This window comes from Topomyia yanbarensis, chromosome 2 (assembly GCF_030247195.1).
Source record: "Topomyia yanbarensis strain Yona2022 chromosome 2, ASM3024719v1, whole genome shotgun sequence".
In the NCBI taxonomy this organism is placed as follows: domain Eukaryota; kingdom Metazoa; phylum Arthropoda; class Insecta; order Diptera; family Culicidae; genus Topomyia; species Topomyia yanbarensis.
Window position 1 is genome coordinate 298,587,864 of NC_080671.1, and position 19,351 is coordinate 298,607,214.

Sequence of the window (19,351 nt, forward strand, 5' to 3'; positions counted from 1 at the left end):
CCGGTAAGATTCGCTTACATTAATGCAATAAATACTAGCGAAAATTGCTAGCGTTCTGGTAATGTGCGAAAATTGCAAGAAGCTTTCTTGCATGCAATGCAAGAAACAGAAAATGCGAATTTTGCCTATGTATTAGCGATGTATGTGTATTGGTGACCAATATGAGTTAGAAAAAAGACTGTTGGCATTGAAAAATGAACCCCGCACAAACAGATCGCTAAGCAATGCTTTATCCACCCAACCATACTATCAGATAGTAATAAGTGGATAAAAATCATATATAAACTATTGGATGATTTCGCGATTAATGAAAAAAGTAAAACACGCAGCCAGATTTGAGAACTCACGTCCTTGCGCATCATAGCGCTAACTATAAGCACTGATCTGTCCTTACACATAAGAACAAGACGTTAAAACTCGTACAATTGTCACATCCGCAATTTGATGCCGTCTCGTGTGTAATGAATAAATTACAAAACTGCGTTTGATGATGTTGGTGAGGAATGAATAAAAAGTAGACGGAAAATAAAAACTCGCCGTGCGTTGCTATACCAACCAGCATAGGCATGTAAATGTGGTGGTAATCCTTTGACAGTGTGTTGAAGAAACGTATGTACGTATAGCGAGAGATGAAGTGATTTTATATGCTTGCAACAATTGCAAGCGTCTTTAACTGCAAAATTGCAAGCGATGCTAACATTATTTGCAAGTGATTGTCGCTTGCAATTATTGCAAGAGATTTTTGTTTTGGGTGTATGAACTGTCCTATATTGACTAGTATTGTAGCTAAATTGGGTTACTATAAAATCTGTAATTGAACTGTGTATTGTTTCGTATTTAGACGTATACTTGTTTAGCTTATTTGCTTTATGTGTGCTTAAACGACTGTTGTTTTAATTTTAACGTTCCTTTAATTTTGGTTATTCTAATCGCCATGGACACTGGCAACGCCTTGGGCGGTATCATATAACATCCAATACTTACGTAACCGGTTGTTGAACTGGATTTCGGTTTACCTCACATGTATTGTGCATGCTGCATGGTGTTACGGTAACTCTTAGCACGCTGCGATAAGGACGACTTTCACTGCGACAATGGCTATTGCATTCCAAGGAAACAACGGTGTGATCGATGGCACCAGTGTAGCGATGGTAGCGACGAAAAGGACTGTGATAGTAGGAAATAATTTAGATTTTACTTTTTTAGTGTAGTAGTCAATGACTTTCATTCATTTAGTTCGTATGTTGACATTTTAATTTACGTTGAGCTTGCACTTCTTTAGTTATTATTTTGTTGTTTTTTTTACAGAATCGTGCACCTCGAATGAATTTACGTGTCACAGTGGCGATTGCATCGACAAATCCTATGTTTGCAATGGTATTCAGGATTGTTTAGACGGTTCTGATGAACATAATTGTTCACGACAATGCTCTGAGGTTTTATTTCTTATATTTATCATCTACAGACTTATTGCATTATTTTTGTTTGTGTGTTTTTTTAATTTTCTCATTTTGATCAGTTCACCTGCTCCGATAATTCGTGTGTTCCTAAAGAGAAAATATGTGATGGCTTCAACGATTGCATGGATGGTAGTGATGAATTTGCTTGCGGTAAGTATGGCAAACAGAAAACCTTCGTTCTGCTTTTGAGTGTTTCTGTCATCACCATCGTTTTCATGACTGGCTTCTATTGCACATAAAATCATCATTGTTTCATTTATTTGAGGAATTGAAGATTCATTGGGACATTGGGCAATCAAAAGTCATGTTCTCGAGTATCATGGATCATTGAGTATCCCAAATAAACAATTTAATGATTTCATAATTATTACTGTAACAATATGCTTATTGTTAAATAATACTTTACCCTTTCCGAAACTTCTGCTTTTGTAAAATAGCCAAATTCAAGAAAAAAATCGTCTGCCGTTCAAAACATGTAATATTGTGTATATATATATATATATATATATATATATATATATATATATATATATATATATATATATATATATATATATATATATATATATATATATATATATATATATATATATATATATATATATATATATATATATATATATATATATATATATATATATATATATATATATATATATATATATATATATATATATATATATATATATATATATATAATAACTAGCATAATAATACCGAACGCAGCTTTCAATAAATTTATAAGCTGAATCTCTATGGTCTAGTTGAATGTTGTTGCTATTTTCAAGAAATTCAGTTTCTTATCGTTACAAGGAGAATGTAAAATGAGTTCTTAAGAGAAGGTGACCATCGAGGCACGCAAAATGCTTGGACTTGGTGATTTTTAAAATATTAGCGTATCTCTTTTTCTGTCAATAAAGAGTTAATTTATAAATAAAAGGGGAGGTTTAGAACCTTTCTAATTCATTCGTTACAAAAATATGTATAACCCAGAACCGAGAGAAATTTCTATACAGACTTCAAGATCAAGAATCAAGAACAAGATCTAGAAATGCACATTTTATACTTACATGTAGGAGTTTACAGATCAAAAAAAGTTATTATACAGAGCTTTCGATTCAATAGGACTAGGGCATTGTATATGCTAAATCTAAAAGAAATATCCAAATGTACTCTTGACACTCATAAATTTAAAAACTATCGTGACTAAACTCCTTACAGAATATCATTGTGATTCTGCAATTCTTGATAAAATTTAAACTCTACAATTATAATTCTTTTTTTTTTTAATTAGTTAATTTGTTGCTGGTGTGTGAACCTGCATAATTTATTTAAATACGCTGTTACTCGCACGATAGAATTGGTGCGTTTTCTATGCAAGATCATGGTTGATCTTGTATCTATTTCTTAAATTTTCATACAAACTGAAACTTACGCTCTATTATTAAATAAAAAAAATACCATTTCGAAAATTCAAACAAAATACCAATAATAATTTTCTCAAGTTTCCGAGCAATGTTCATACTTTGTACTATGTAACCATGCCTCAAATAGATTGCTTTTAAGAGCACATTCCATTCCTTAATATCTACATGTTTTAAAACAATGATGTCTGGTAAATTAATTGCGAATATCACATTTAAATTGTTCATGACGTGGGATAACCAAATGAATAACTGAGAAGCCAATACCTAATTGAGAAACTATAAACAGGTGGATAATCTTATACGACAGAAACGAACTGGAGAATTCCAAGTTTTCAATGAGTGTTCATTTTGTTTCTAGTATATCAGCGTCGGTTTGAATGAGCATTTAAAGATGTTTTATGCTTTGCATTATTAAATAGCCATCGAGTTCTAATGAATATATAGAGGCATCGCATCTATCTATTATATTAGCAAACAAGTCTGAAAATTGTACCACTTTGACAATGAAATCTCACAATTTCACATGGAAAGTTATTTTAGTTATTATCTTCTCCGGATGAAAGTAACGTAACGAATGTAACAGTTTTAGTCCGTCGAACAATGTGATTAAGAGTTTATTACCGCATCTTTTTTGTGTTCGCTGCCTTGATGGTGCTCATAATAAACATGACAAAACATGTCTATTCTTCTTTATTCTCTGGTTTTCTGCGAGTGGAGTGGATATTTGGACACTTTTGTTTAAGTAATCACGATCTCCGGTGAAAGGAGTGATCAGTTACACAGGTTACATCACTGAAGATCATGAATCATGAGATCATGGGCATATTTTTAAAGTAATAAAGAGATGATTCAAGATTTTGTATAATGGGATTCATAATACTAGTTGTGAAGCATCAAAAATTGTTTTTCAAGTAACTTTGTCATAAGACGGTAGCTGCAGAATTTTCCTGTAGACACGTATTTTTGGAAAGGATCCACGACCGGAAATCTATCACCCGTAATTTTTAACATAGAGTTTGAAATGATTCCTTATAACAATAGTAAGCGACGAAAGTAGGATTGTTTTTCGATATTTGTATTTTTCGTGAAATGTAAATCAACGCCTGAAATTTTATAAAAATCAACACAAAATTGGTGATTTAAGAAAATTAACCAATAGAAAATGAAATCCTACGCACGTTGCTGGAAAGATCAGTTATGAATATAGGGTAGACGAGCCCATATTCATCTCATTAGTCGGGATGTCACACTATTTCGCTGATAACTCGGCTCACAGTGATTAGATTGCACTTAAATATGTATCAACATCGTTAACTAATGTGTTCAAATGGGTGGGATGAATAATGGTGCTATGATGAATTAGGGCACAGTAACCCTACTGTGAATATTTCAGAACGATTCAGAATCATTTGCTCGAGTTACGTTTCCGGTCAGTTCAAAAATGTGGTTTCCAGTAAAACGCGTCTAAAATTTTCAGTTTGCTATACATAAGAAGCGTTGAAAAAAAATGACATTCAGCAATTATTGTCGCTTGCGAGTTTGTGGTATATCATTTTCAAAGCTCTAAAGCATATTTTAAACCAGCAAAAAACTCGATTTTTTTTATAAATTGTTCTTTGGTGTTACCCCTTAAATAGACAAAAGAATTCTCACGCTATTTTTGGAGACGGATAATCCTATGACTCATGTTCTCAGGAAAAGTTGAACTTCTCATAATCGTCTCTCGCGTGAGTGAGTGAGAATTATCATGCATGAAAATATCGAAAAATAAAACTTAAATCAAGTAAGTTGATATTTTTAGTGTAAATTGATGTGATAAATTGAATATTGTAGTCAGGTTCTGGACACAAGTTCACTAATAAGTCATTGTTTCACAAAATAGAAATTAGTGTAACATTATGAAGTATTAATTTTGAACATTGATTGATATCACCTTTTGTTGGGCTAAAATTTCTTATGTACCGCGTATAACCGAAACTAGACGTGGTGACAGAAACCTATTTGATTAAAATCCGAGATATGGAGTGAATACGAGTAGAAAGGATCACAGTAGATATAATGCATTATTTATAAAATATTACCACCATTTACACATTAATTTTGATAATAATAAACGATCGACCTGGTGCTAGTTTCACCTTTATATTCCATTTGAAAAGAAGGTCTTATTGAGCAAAGTCAAATTCCAGAAAAAATGCATGTTTCGTCGTTTTGTTTTCTTTGATTATAAATCAATTAAAATGCATTTTAGCTACTGTTTATTTCTGTTTTGCAGAATTTTAGAAGCATATTGTCAAAATTTCGAATACAGATATTTTAGTGGGGATGGAACATTGTGCTTACTGTAAGAATAACCATTGATATCTCGATACTTATGGAGTTCTGGTAACTTCAACGAAGTTGTTTGTAGCTGCATTTTCAAAAATTTCCCGTGAAAGATGCAACTTTTAATATCTAGAGATTTTTTTAAAGTTGCCATACCAAAACTTAAGGTATAGCTGACATTTAATTGTAGACATTAATTTATCGCCGTAAATATTTATTTTATTTTACTTCGATTTCAAAGTACGTAGTATAAACGCAACATTGAATAGAAAAATCTAACTACCCGTTCACTTGATTTTCTTTTATTTTGTATATTTTCAATCTAACTTGATAATGTTTTTGGATCGAAATGTCGAAAATCTTCAAATGCTCATTCGATTTGACCCTGATCTACTAAAGATAGGCCGAACACAATTTTTTAATTAATTTCATATTTTTTACATTTATTTAAGCGCGAACTCAGTACGCTAAAGTTGGTTTCTTTGCCGTCTATTCTAGCAACACTTGTCTTTATTTTCAAAATCTTAAGTCCAAATTCCCAATCTAAATTCCAAATAAATCTGATATTCACGATTTTTTTGTTAAGTCGAAAGACGATAGTGAAAGCGCTCAATCGTAGCAACATAAGACCTCAGAATGCTTGTTAAATTACTTCCTAAACACTCAATCCATGCTATCATTTTCATAACGCTATCTAGATGATAATTCCCATTTGAAGAAGTCATTGGATCACAATCGCGCTGGCGCTAACCACCATCATGGTCACAGCAGCCAACAACTACCGGCACACAGCAGTCGTTGCGGGCGCGACAGTTTCGAGTGTCACGACGGCATCTGTATAGCAGACTACAAAAAGTGCAATGGCATTGTTGACTGTCACGATCAGTCCGACGAACTCGATTGTCCATACGGTATTTCATTCATACACGAGATCGCATCTCCGAATCGAACGTTTCTAAGAATTTGGCTTTTGTTTGACCTACTTAATGATATTGTTGCAATTTTTCATCAAAATATCTCAAATCACGCTTCTAAAGACTCATTCTTAGAAACCTGACTAACTGGGTTCATTTGCTCCAAAAGTCTAGACAAGCTTTAAATGTGTTGGGCTGAAACGCATTGTATGTATCAAATATTAGGTTGGTAGTTCAAATTCAACGAGCTTAAAATTTGTCCGATTTAATTAGGTATTTGATCTGTGAAAAAATCTATCTCATAACTCATTGAGTTTGGACTGTTATCACTTAAAACACTTACATATTCTTGTCCTAGATTGTATGTCTAAATGTTCTGAATAAAAAATAATCATCGACAATTATAGCTAACGAAGATGACGATGAACACTGTACAAGCGACGAGTTCTATTGCGATGGCAAATGCGTGGACAAAAGCTTCCTCTGTGATGGTAGAATCGATTGTCAAAATGGCGAAGATGAAGATAACTGTGATATATCTGGTAAATGTGAATCTGTTTTTTGATATACTCCAGACTAACCGCAAGCCATTAGAATGTTAAACTCTTACACCTTGAGGTATATTCCCAATAACTAAACCTTTAGCACCCTAAACTCAAGAAATTATGCCTTGTGTCATCAAGAGTTGATATGACATCTAACATCCATGATTTATTTTAAATCCGATCCACTAACAAAATATAACCGATAAATTATTGAAGCGTTATTTTGTTTAACTAGATTGCATCTGTAGCGTATAGTGCAATGGTTGCCTACACTATGTGTTATCCCGATAAAAGTAAATAATATATTCTTTTCTAAGTCAGCGTTATGGAGTTGAAAATGACTTGATTCGAAGAACAATGTACTAAACTTCTCCAACACGACTGCAAAGAGTTAGGGACAAAAACATAAACATAGATACTTAAACCACATCTGTCCAAAGTCGAGCAAATCTACTAAAAAGAAGAAACTTGGGGCTACAGTTCACTAATTCATTTTATCACTTCTAACTTTTAACTACTTCACTACTAAAAGGTAACTTCAATCCATTAACTGAGAGCCTTTGCTTGGTAAGAAATTTTCTCGGTTTTCAAATGGGCTTAAATGATCGGTAACCCTAAGTATACTTTTTGAAGTAGATGTATTGGCAAAAAAGATTTATTTGTAGAAAAAGTTGAATAATTCTGTAACGGTTGAGAATTGACGGTATGTGTAGAACGACTTTTCTCCATATATGATCGACTATCAGTGGCGGATACAGGTGGAGGGTCCTGGGGGTCCGGATCCCCCCGAAATTTTTTAACTTCTTGAGAAATTTTAAAATAGTTTCTATTTCAAATTCGTTCTAAATTCAAAATCATTCCAAACCAGATTCAACCGCCAACACTGATTTTAATTAAATATGGGTAAATACAAAATCGATACGTTAAGGAAAATTTCCTCAAATTTTCATCAAGATCGAAGCACTACAACTTGAGCTACAACCAGGGATGCCATTACGCCAGATTTATCTGGCACATCCAGAGTTATTTGCGACAAACCTCTCATTCTGAGGTTGCACACCTATTTTGGACATTTGGGGCATATTTTTTCAAATTTAACAAAAAATCAATTGATAAGTTTCGATGAATTTGAGGTCGCTGTTAAGTGACAGATTTTGCCAGACATTTTTAGTTGATCTACCAGATATTCTTTGAAAAATAGTGGCAACTCATGAACCAATATTGATCACTCGAAGGTTGTGCATAACGTTCAATACACGGGATCGATGCTGCCTTGCACCGAACGTTTAATTGGATCATCTCCAAATTTCATTTTTTAAAGATCCTTTGCGGTGACCATGAAAGAGTAATTTGGGGAGAGATGCCGCACATTTCTGAAAATCGATCTTGCATCAAAGTAAATCATTCAATAATTGATGAAATCATTTTTATCATTTGCGACAAGTTTCAAAAATACTGTGAAATGGTTTTTGTCATGAAAAAAAAAATTCATCAAATTTCCACGAACATGTTACAAAAAATGTCATTGCGGGAGAGATGCCGCATGTGCGGGTGAGACGCCGCACTATGGTCACAAACTGAAAAATGGCGAACAAAAGTATTTTTTAGTTCTCGTTGATGTTTTTGTGATTAGGTGTCTTCAGCTGAGTTTCATGAAGTTTGATTACGCCTATAAATCGGCTAGCACCTTCACTTTTCTTAAGGGCGTACTACCATTTCTAGAAACATTTTTTTATTCAACATTTTAAAAATAATGTTAACATTTTGCAACCTAGTGTAACGGTTAAGTTAGAGTGACTTAATTAAGGGTATTGACATCACTACAAATCAATGCGTTCACGAAAATTAGTGCCTAAAACTTTAAAGAATAATCCGAAGTAACTAATACTTAGATACATATCACCAGTTTAAATATATAGATAAATAGACTCATAACCCTAGATGTCACTGTGTTAGGTCCGTTAGTTTGTGGATAGACCTTATTAAGAACATATACCTCACACAAATAATCATTTAATGACATTCTGAGGTGAAAAAATACATATTAGTTACGCATCCTCGTCCATCGAAAGCGCAATTTTGATGCGACATCTCTCCCAATTGTAAGGGAGAGATGCCGCACGACGAAATTTTCCCCTGAAATTATGGATGACCGTGCTCATGATCAGAATGCCTTCTAAAAGCTCTTAACTACTCAAGCGATACATGATTTACCAAAAAAAAATCGAACAATTTAATGAAAACGAAGTTTTAATGTGGTGCTGAAAATTTTTCAACACTCCGTGGTGGAACTGGACGAACATAATCATTAATAGAATTTTTGTGAGTTGATAATAAGGATTATTTTACATCTTCAGTGTTGTAATTCTTCGAATAACAAACTCACAACATCATATTATCGTATAAAAGTAACCCTATATACGAGATACAGAGAGTGCGGCATCTCACCCGACGCGGAATCTCTCCCGAAATTACCCTATCTCAAGAAACGATTTACCCATCATACTGAAATCTGAATTATTCATATCCGCTACGTCGTTTAAAAAAATATTTTTAACAGACCATTGCAATTTTTTCTGACCAACAGAAACACTTTGTGCTGAGCATGAAAAGTAGGTTGGGCAGTGATGTGTTAATTCAATGTTCATCAAGTTGATATCCATGAGAATCATCTAGCAGGACTGCATCAACTTAAAATATGACAAATTAAAAAAATATGACGAATTTCAACAAAACGTTAGGGAGAAAATCACAATGGTAATATTTATCATAAATTATTTTCTAAACCCTTTATTTTATGAGACATATCATGCTTTGTCGTAAAAACTAACAGGATGATTTACAATTAACCAAAAATTACCGGCATACTATTGCTACTTTCGGTTTTAATCCGAGTAAGAGAGCGGTACACATTCAGTTGCAAACAAAAAAAAACGTTTTGAACAAACCAACCCTTACTCAAGATTAAAACCGAGAACAGTACATGTTTCTTTCCGTTATATTTGCTAATAAAACTGTAATTTTTATCAATGTATCTAGATGAATGTAGTGACAACGAATTTACGTGTGATGGAATATGTATAGCTAAAGAATCTTACTGTAACGGTTTACCAGATTGCGATGATGGTACGGATGAAAATAACTGTATTATATGTCAGGCCGGAGCGTTTCAGTAAGTTGCCATAGCAAGTTAGATAACTTCCTCTAAAAGTAATATTTATTCATATATTTATATTTTTATATTTTTTCCATTTTTACTGCACTTGTTGCTTTGTATATAATAGTTGTAAAAGTAGAGAATGTATTCCGCCTGGGTCTCGTTGCGATGGAGTCATGGACTGTAACGATAATAGCGACGAAATAGATTGTAGTAAGTGTACAAAGTATCTCCTATAAACAATAGTACGATTGCAGTGTTTTTAATAAATTGTACTTTAAGTTTAACTAACGCAGAACAAAGATGCATCTGTCACTGACCGGCGAATATTATGTTTTAATGCACTAATTTAGCCTTACTTGTTTATTTTTTGCTGTGATACTCGATTTGGTTTGTAAACAACACAAAATCTAATCAAAATAAACGCTGATCTGCTGCAAATTGTACAAAACCAACAAATAAACTGCACTAACCATCAACACTCACGGTCACACCGCTACGAAAACAGACTCCAACTCATCCAACAGCACGAGTGGCAGTTGTAACAGTGATCAGTGGAAGTGTGACAATGGCTTATGTATAAATAGCGAATTCCGTTGCGACAACCATGTTGACTGCTCCGACAGATCGGACGAAGTAGACTGTGAGTATTACTGTATAAAATTTGCTTTCTTCTTACTCACACTGCTTGTGTTTTATTGTCATGTTTATATGCTTTATAAACCACATATCCTTAAGTACCACTCTACCAAATCCTTTACGATTAAAGATAGTTTAGTACAGCTTTATACCTCGCAATCGTGTCGTTTTTATTGTTTATTGTACAAATTAAAAAATCCAAAACTGAAACAGTTACCTCTGATTTAATTGATTATTAATAGTGATCGATGCCAACAAATTTTAAAATTAGTACTTCACAATTATGTGAGTTAAAGAAATGTGATTATCGACCGATTCACTTCTACTACGCGCATTACATATCTTTGTTAGCTCAATCGGAAAATAATAAGCAGTTTTTAAAATGAATAAAAATGTTTGTACAAGTTCATAAAAAAATATTGAAAGTAACAACGAAACTCTAATGAATTGATCCCCCTTTCATCCCTGCAGGTCCTCGTTGTACCGTTGACCAGTTTAGTTGCTCCGACGGATCTTGCATTGATGGTGATCGACGCTGTGATAATGTTCTCGATTGCAGAGATGGCAGTGACGAGCGGGACTGTGATTATCCTACTCATACTGAGGTATACGTGTTCTAGCAATTTCATACATCTTCACGTACTCAAATCGCTATAATTCTAGAAAACCGACTGTCCCCAACACGAATGTACAGATGGTACTTGCATTGAGCATTCAAAGCGATGCGATGGAGTACGAGACTGTCGAGACGGATCGGACGAGATCAATTGCCGTAAGTGTTTGAATGTTTAATCGTCTAGTTGAATGCTCAATCAATCAAGTGATACTGTACTTTTCACTATAAATTTGAAAACACTTTTCAACATGGCCGAAATAAATCACCACCAGTACATAGTGACATAATTAATTTGCTATAACCCTAAAATGCACTTTATACGCAATATCTCACTCTTCTCTTTATACTTTATTATGCCCACCACGTGTATTGTAGGTTCATGCAATGACACTGAGTTTGCTTGTCTAGATGGCTACCTCTGCATAGATGCTGCTTTAAGATGTGATAGTTATTACGACTGCAAAGATTTCTCGGATGAGCAAAATTGTTTCGGTTAATGGTCACTTCACTATTTTCTATCGTTAGTTGTGTATTTTGTTAATAGCTCTGAATAGTCAGTAATATAATATAGCATGTATCCTCTCTCCTATTGTAGCTAAATGTATAAAAATTCGTCAATTCTCCGCTGTATTCACCTTTAATCTGGTGATATTTTGAATTTTTTTTATCAATTTACTAGTTAAAATCAGTAAACTAGACACGTTTAAATAATATATAAAAATCACCAAATCCACCATCAAAAACCATATAAAACTCGCAAACATGAATGCAGAAGATATCATTAGATTGTGTGAAAATAGTTAAGATATAAGAGATCAATAGTCAAATTTAGAATAATTATAGTAAAAAATCATCCGAATATTATTATCGCACAGGTACCGAAAGACTTCGAAGGCTACTTCTTTCGTACTCGAATTAGAGCAAGGTTGTTATGGTGACCCAACACTATAAAGCATCAAGTTACAAATAAAACAAAGACTACTCCAAATGTGTGCACACTAAGCTACCAATACTTAAGGTTGGACAGAGAATGGGCAAAAATCGAAAACGAAAAAAGCAGTTTTTTTCCACACCGTTTGTTAGATCTTCATAAAAACCAATCAGCTTATGTAGAATGTTGTTACAGAAATGCTGATTGGTTTTTATGAAGATCTAACACACGGTGTGGAAAAACTGCTTTTTTCGTTTTCGAATTTCGCCTTTCTCTGTTCAACCTTAAATATACTTCAATCTGTGCGTACATTCGTCCGTCTCTACGTTACGGAATTGCTCTTGAGATTTGTAGGTTCCACATACACTAGGCACATAAATTGTCCATAGAGCAAACTTTCTCATAACGATGTGCGGAGAAAACATCTTTTACCCTCGATATCGCGTAGTTATAATCTTTCATCTAGAAATTGTGTTGCTACCTTTTAATATTTAATAGTTTTTCGGGTTACATACTTCCAAGTTTAAAAAGGCATTCAATGAAAAATTTCTAAAGCAATGTAAACTGTTAAAGCAATCTATAAATGTCAGTACACCATTATGTTATTCGAAATATACTAAAATAAACTAAGTGGTGTTAACTATTCTGTTACTATTACTTCATTTTAATAATAACATCTCATCAGAATCCACTAACTTAGTGGTAGGACTAAACTTGTGCCAGATTGACGCTAGCTACAAAAACGAAAATACTATTTATGTTTCTGAGCAAACCCATGGTCCTACGGGATATGCCACAAGAAAAGGACTTCTTATTAAGGGGGGGGGGGGGTGCAAGGGTTTTAGCGCAAAAAACAATTTTTTTCCGCGAATTAGAACTTTGCGTGCAGCGAATTGATCAAAACTTTTGTATATTATATTGAATTATCTAAATAACATTCTGAAATTTTTCTATGCAACAATATCGATAAACGACTCGGTGACGAAGCTTTTTGTAGAACCTCTCTAAAAAAAGATGATTTGCGGTATTTACCACCATTCAAAAACTACTTACACCGATTTCTTTCAAACTTTGCATATAGATTCTATGTAAACATTACCTAACCCCCACGTTGAGTTTTCGAGATAAATTTTCAAGTAAGGTGTTTTTTACTCATTTAAAATAAAAATTTCTAGGGGTAAGGTATTTTTAACATAGAATGTATATGCAAAAATTGAAAGAAATCGGTTAAGCAGTTTTGGAATGGCAGGTAACACCGCAAATCATATTTTTTCCAGAGACGTTCTACAAACATCATGTTTTGCCGGCGTCGGCGGTAAAATATGATGATGAGTTATGTTCTACCATAGACCATGCGGTAGACTTGGGTGCAACGCCCAACTTCTACTCTGCAGAAGGCATAGAATTCTTCACATTTCCTTTCGATCATGCCCATATGAGCCTGCCTAGTTCTAGTTTTCCGTTCTAAGTTTATAACTGATTCGCTCTAGAATACCTATCCGTCTTTCAATTTCATTGCTTTCGTTTCTCTTAGTCTCAAATTTGCCGAAAATAGCCAACAAAATCGATACAGCAAAAAACAAGAAAACAATTTTTTTTACTCGCCGAATCCCTTACCCCTAACCCCCTCCTTAAGCTGATGAGAGTTAATAAAATCGAAATTTGGTTTAGCTTAGCAAGCCAATACAATATGCACTATGCCACATTTCTCCCTAATGAAGAAAAAATAATTCTTACTCTTGACGTTTATTTTGCATTGGCTTTATTCGGTTTAACCTTAAAAATATACGTATTCCAGAAATGTCTAGTTCTCGCACAAAAATCTACTTGATTGAATCATACTTGTGGTGTAATTGAAAAGCGCGTGGAACCCAAATATTATTGGTTAATCATAGTCCTCCGTTCAATACATATGTACTCGAGAAGTTTTTTAATATGAAATCGTTGGAGATTATGCAAGGCCATGATAGTAAATCGAAACATAGTTTGTACATTAAACGTGCATGGGTTACAAGTTTTTCAAAATTTCATACGCAATTATCGGCAAGAAATCATACCATGGAAACGTTGCATTGAAGAAACCTTCCATCTCGCAAAAATATCAACAAATGACTAGAATATGATCAAAAGTACTTTTATTGGCGAGAGTAAATATAGTATTTTTATATCTGATGATAGAATCATAATATGGGCAAAGCCCAACGCTGAGTTGGATTTGAACAATTTAAGATCGACTGTTAATCATGTTGGTTGAATTGTAGTTCAGTACACTATACACTCAGGTTGTTTACGCGATTTTTTGCGCGGTATTATTACACGATTTTTACGAGGATTGTTGAATTTACACGGTTTTCATTTACACAGATTTTTTAATTTACGTGCTTTTCATTTACGCGGAATTTTGAATTCACGCGGTTTTCATTTACGAGGATTTTTGAATTTACGCGGTTTTCATTAACGCGTTTTCCCTTAACGCGGATTCTTAAATTTACGCGGTCTTCATTTACGGATCATTCATAAATTACATAACGCAAAAATTGCCCAAAATTGACTCCCCTTCCCCCCATGTAACAAATTGTCACAAATTTCTTTATCCCCCATTTCCCTATTACGTAACAAATGCTTTAATTTTTTTGTTCTTCAGTATAAACACGTTACGTAACGTTCTACCTTACTTCCCCTCCCCCACATGTCACAATATGTCGTACCCCCTCCCCTTCCCCTAAAAGCGTTACGTAATTTATAAACGGTCCTTACGCGGATTTTTAAATTTACGCGGTTTTCATTTACGCGGATTTTTAAATTTACGCGGCTTTCATCCACGCGGATTTTTAAGATTACGAGGTTTTCATTTACGCGGATTTTCAAACACATGACATTTTCATTTACGCGATTCATTAAATTTACGCGGTTTTCATTTACGCGGCCTGTATCCCCCACGTAAAAAATCCTGAGTGTATTTCTCCTTAGTATGAAAAAATAGGAGGCGAATATGGTTTTAAAGCACATTTGTGCGTTAAGAGCACAAAACCTATAACTAATTTGCGTTTCAACTTCGTCCCATCAGAATCCTACACTAACTTAGTGATAGGGCTAAGCAAGCGCCGGATTGACCTAGCTTCAAAAACGAAAACACTATGTGTGTTTCAGAGCAAACCGCTAGTTTTATTTTGTTGGAATTTGCTGTTTCGTTGGTCAGTTCCCTTTGCAATGGAAGGATTCAATGGATCGATATCAAAAATGCGGCCGAATAAGTTAAGGGCTTCATTCTTCAATTTCTTCGATACGCCTCTTGTCGGTTTTGTGGTTGAGAGTTTTGTAATATTTTGTCGAATTTTTAAAACAATCGACATTATGAAACACAATCTGGCCACCCTGATTGATAGCTTTACATTTTTTCAACTGTGCTTACTATGGAAAGGAGGAAAGATGTAAATATGAGTCACTTTCGAAACAAGAAAAATACAATTTAGCGATCAAGCCGCTTGTCGGTTGCACATTCAAATATCAACCTCCCGTTGCATAAAAAGCTTATTTTTCAGGTCAAATATCTACAATCCAAGGGTAAAAAAGAAGTTACAACATAGAGAAATGTCATCACCTTTGCTTTACATTGTGACTTTGCGAGGAACATCAGAAGCGACAAACACAAATATTAGCTAATTCGAAATGATTTACGAAATGCCTAATTAGTATAGGAAAATCAATAAAATGATCTGCTGGCTCAATTTTGTTATGCTTCTGACCAGGTTAGAGCAGCCTGAATTATATTTTCGTAGAAAATCAATTAAAAATCATTCTGAAGTTTTAAGGGATTTATATATTTTTACACTTAGAAAATTTTGCTCTATTGATTTCTACATATGATAAAAGTAGAATTTTATTTCTTCATTTAATGGCCCAATTATTATCAGCGTTATCAGAAAATTTCTTGCTGTACGACATTCGGCAGATTTTCCTTAAAGCCTTATACATAAAATAAATCTTTATTTCAACAAATTATGTCAACAACGGATTAGAAAATAATGGAATACTCAAATACTAACTACGGTATATTTGAAACAATTTTGTATTATTAAAAAAGACAATACCCAAGTAGCAATTGCAACTTGTTGAAAGTTTTAAATGTTGCACAAATGCTACACAATATTTTTTATTGTTGGATATATTTGAAAAGAATTTCCACGAGTTTTTAAACTGATTGTGCAACTATGTAACTATAGATTTGGCCAATAGTGTTAAGTATGCAAACATCAATAACAGTTGTGAAACTAATCAGAAACTTTGCTAACTTGCCCAAACAGTCTAACAAGTTGCAAATGCCTCTTTGTTTGCCATTTCACCCTAAAACAGAACTGTCAAACTACCCAGTGCTCGGCAAATGGCACAGCTATTGTTTTCATTATTTTGCTGCAATTAGGAACATGTTGCACAACATATAAACAAAGTGCGCTTTTTCCATAACATAGTTGTTACCAAGAGAGTTACAAATACTATACAGTAACAAAGCGTGCTACTTGGGTAGTTTTGCCTTTATTCAATATACTTAGGTAATGCAAAGCTTACTTGCCACAAAAGATAACCTGAGTAGTGGTCGAAGTGGCAAAGTTTCCCCAAACACGAAAAAATACCCTACATGTCATTTATAAATAGAATGTAGCATGCAGAACTAAGATAATACGCAATAGGACTATAGACCATCGTTATGGAGCAATTATCCATATTTAGTTGATAGATTAACTAAATTCCACGCATCCGCGAGTGACTACATGCTAACAACCTTGCTCTAACTAGAATACTTTATACTTTAACTCTACAGTTATCATATGGTTCTGTATCAAGTAATATCTAGCTCTTTGATTGAATGTCGTTAGAATTTTATTTAAAAATATTGTATGAGCATAGCGATATGTTCTTACATCCGACACCGTATATTTGTTTTTTAAATAAATGAATTATATGTTTGTTTCAACGAAATTTCACTCTTCACAGCATGCTACAACGAATTCGAGTGCAACGATGGACAATGCATTCCAAAGCATCTTGTTTGTAACAGGCATCCGGATTGTCGGGATCAGTCCGATGAACGAAACTGTAAGCGAGTTTATCTAACTTAACTTATGTCAATTATATTGTTGCATCTGTTATACAGGCACATGCTCCAGAACTGAATTTCGGTGCAACACGGGTGAGTGTATTCCGGATTCTCGAAGATGTGACCTGCGAGTAGATTGCGGTGACGGATCTGATGAACATGGTTGCAGTAAGTATTACCACTATTTTGAGGTTTCATCACTGGAATTGGTTGTCTGTTGTGGATATTGTATCTAAATTTCACGAAATTCAAACTTTAGTTACCCAAAGTACATACTATTCTTTCTTACATTCAACCTTTAATTTTTATTTAATTTCATGTTTGATTTGATCTCATCATTATGTTTTCGAATCATTTGTTGAAAAAATCATTTGAACATTCAAATGGTCTAGAGCCAAAATGTAGGGAACATGAATGGACCTGCACTGATGGAAACTGTATCCACTTACGACAACGATGTGACCGACGATACGATTGTACTGATGGAAGCGACGAAAGAAACTGCCGTAAGTGTCTAGGTTCAGGATCAGTCCCGGTACTATCGATTCAGTTTAGTATTTCTAGGCGTAAAATGAAGATACGAATGTAAAGGGTGTTTTTTCTATCTAAATTATTTTGGGCAAATGGCAACCAAGAGTGCGTTTTGTAAAACCCATATCGTCGGTCCAAATTTGGTCTCTTTGACCGTTTTTTCCAGAACAACTTGAAAAGTTTCGTAAATAACGCACGCAATGTATACCTCTTGCTCATCGGTTGTTTGCTGTGTGTTGGTATAGACGATAGACTTGATAATGCACCATATAAAACTACCAATGACGTCAAATCGCAGGAACGCGGCAGCCAAGCGTCTATCAGCAGTTCTCAACCTTTTTCGTCTCACGGACCCCTTCGTAAACACTCAGGGTTTTTGCGGACCCCCACGGCGTAACATCCATCTTGTGACTATCCAAATATTATTTTCAGTCCGTTACAAATAGCTCCTTCCGAAATAAATAATCTTCATCACGGACCCCTGATAACAACATCACGCCCCCTAGGGGTCCGCGGACCCCAGGTTTAGAATCGATGGTCTATATCGTTGTTCGTATGACTCGTTACCTATCTTTTTAAAACAGATAATTTTGTGTAGCAACATTTGGAAGTAACTATCTCTCGACAATGTCTCGATATTACTCGCAAGTGATGTTCACGTTCCTAGTAACAATTTTGGTTTTATGATAATTTTATAGCCCCTTATAAAACTTACACTGCACTTGTAGTGTGCTATAAAACTTCAATTGTTACTTGGGGTGGGCTCCAGAACCATTTATGCAGAAAACTGCGCCTCAGATACCATTCGCGTACAAACCGCATCACACAATCACTTTTTAGCTGACAATGGGGTTTGCTCTGGATGCTCTTCACAATGATTTTTGTTTGTTTACGAACCGATTCAACCGAACATGAGCCAGCTTCTGAAAAGATAATTCTTTGGCAACAACCTGCGAAAAGCGTACTTGACCGAACGGTCATTTCGTTTTCAAAATTCCAAAATTTGGAAACATATTTTCGCATGATCAAATTGCAGAGAAAACTGAAATAATTTAAAAAAATAGGATCAAGCGTCAACTCAGTTGTCAAAAAATCTCACTTGAAAACACGTAAAAAATACCCTTTACATTCCAACTATATAACACAATCATTATTTTGTAGACTGAAAGGTTGTTCCAGTAGTGTTTTAATTGTATCACTTCTGAGCATACTCTGACAGCTCGACGCTTTTGAACTACAATGCAGATGACTATCATTCTAGAAGTTCATTGATGAATCGAGATTAAATTGCAACTACATAGTATTTCGGAACCAGAATATCTAACTAAAATCAATGAAAATCAAGCTAATTTTTTCAATGTGTATTCTAATATTCCTTTAACAGTTTCATTATGTGTTTTCTAATTCACCCTTTATCATAAAAAAATCAACCAAAACTATGCAGACAGTGACCGATGTGATCGTAATATGTTTCGATGTGAAAATGGCCCCTGCATTCCGCAATCGTTCAGATGCAATGGAAAAGTTGATTGTCCATATGATACAAGTGATGAACTCGATTGTATCGATTGTAAGTTTTTTGGAAATTAAAAAAGAAATGAAAGTGCTTTCCAACCGTTTAACCCACTAAGACCGACAGTATATTTGGAATTTGTTAAACGACGTTGCAACGATGTTTGTTAACACCGTAACGAGAATTTTTAACACATTG

General features: G+C 34.3%; 1 protein-coding gene across 2 annotated transcripts in view; it reads left to right on the top strand.

Moving 5' to 3' along the window:
• Positions 1 to 19,351, top strand: part of LOC131683324 (basement membrane-specific heparan sulfate proteoglycan core protein) — a 672,949-nt gene that overhangs the window by 525,221 nt on the left and 128,377 nt on the right. For both annotated transcript variants that reach the window (XM_058965199.1, XM_058965200.1), the window contains 15 exons: positions 1,062 to 1,175; positions 1,309 to 1,436; positions 1,520 to 1,610; positions 5,911 to 6,123; positions 6,534 to 6,668; positions 9,711 to 9,843; positions 9,956 to 10,041; positions 10,337 to 10,471; positions 10,939 to 11,072; positions 11,131 to 11,239; positions 11,459 to 11,575; positions 17,007 to 17,108; positions 17,167 to 17,277; positions 17,502 to 17,615; positions 19,085 to 19,210. In XM_058965199.1, the coding sequence (XP_058821182.1) occupies positions 1,062 to 1,175; positions 1,309 to 1,436; positions 1,520 to 1,610; positions 5,911 to 6,123; positions 6,534 to 6,668; positions 9,711 to 9,843; positions 9,956 to 10,041; positions 10,337 to 10,471; positions 10,939 to 11,072; positions 11,131 to 11,239; positions 11,459 to 11,575; positions 17,007 to 17,108; positions 17,167 to 17,277; positions 17,502 to 17,615; positions 19,085 to 19,210 (1,848 nt within the window). The remainder of the gene's footprint in view (positions 1 to 1,061; positions 1,176 to 1,308; positions 1,437 to 1,519; positions 1,611 to 5,910; positions 6,124 to 6,533; positions 6,669 to 9,710; positions 9,844 to 9,955; positions 10,042 to 10,336; positions 10,472 to 10,938; positions 11,073 to 11,130; positions 11,240 to 11,458; positions 11,576 to 17,006; positions 17,109 to 17,166; positions 17,278 to 17,501; positions 17,616 to 19,084; positions 19,211 to 19,351) is intronic.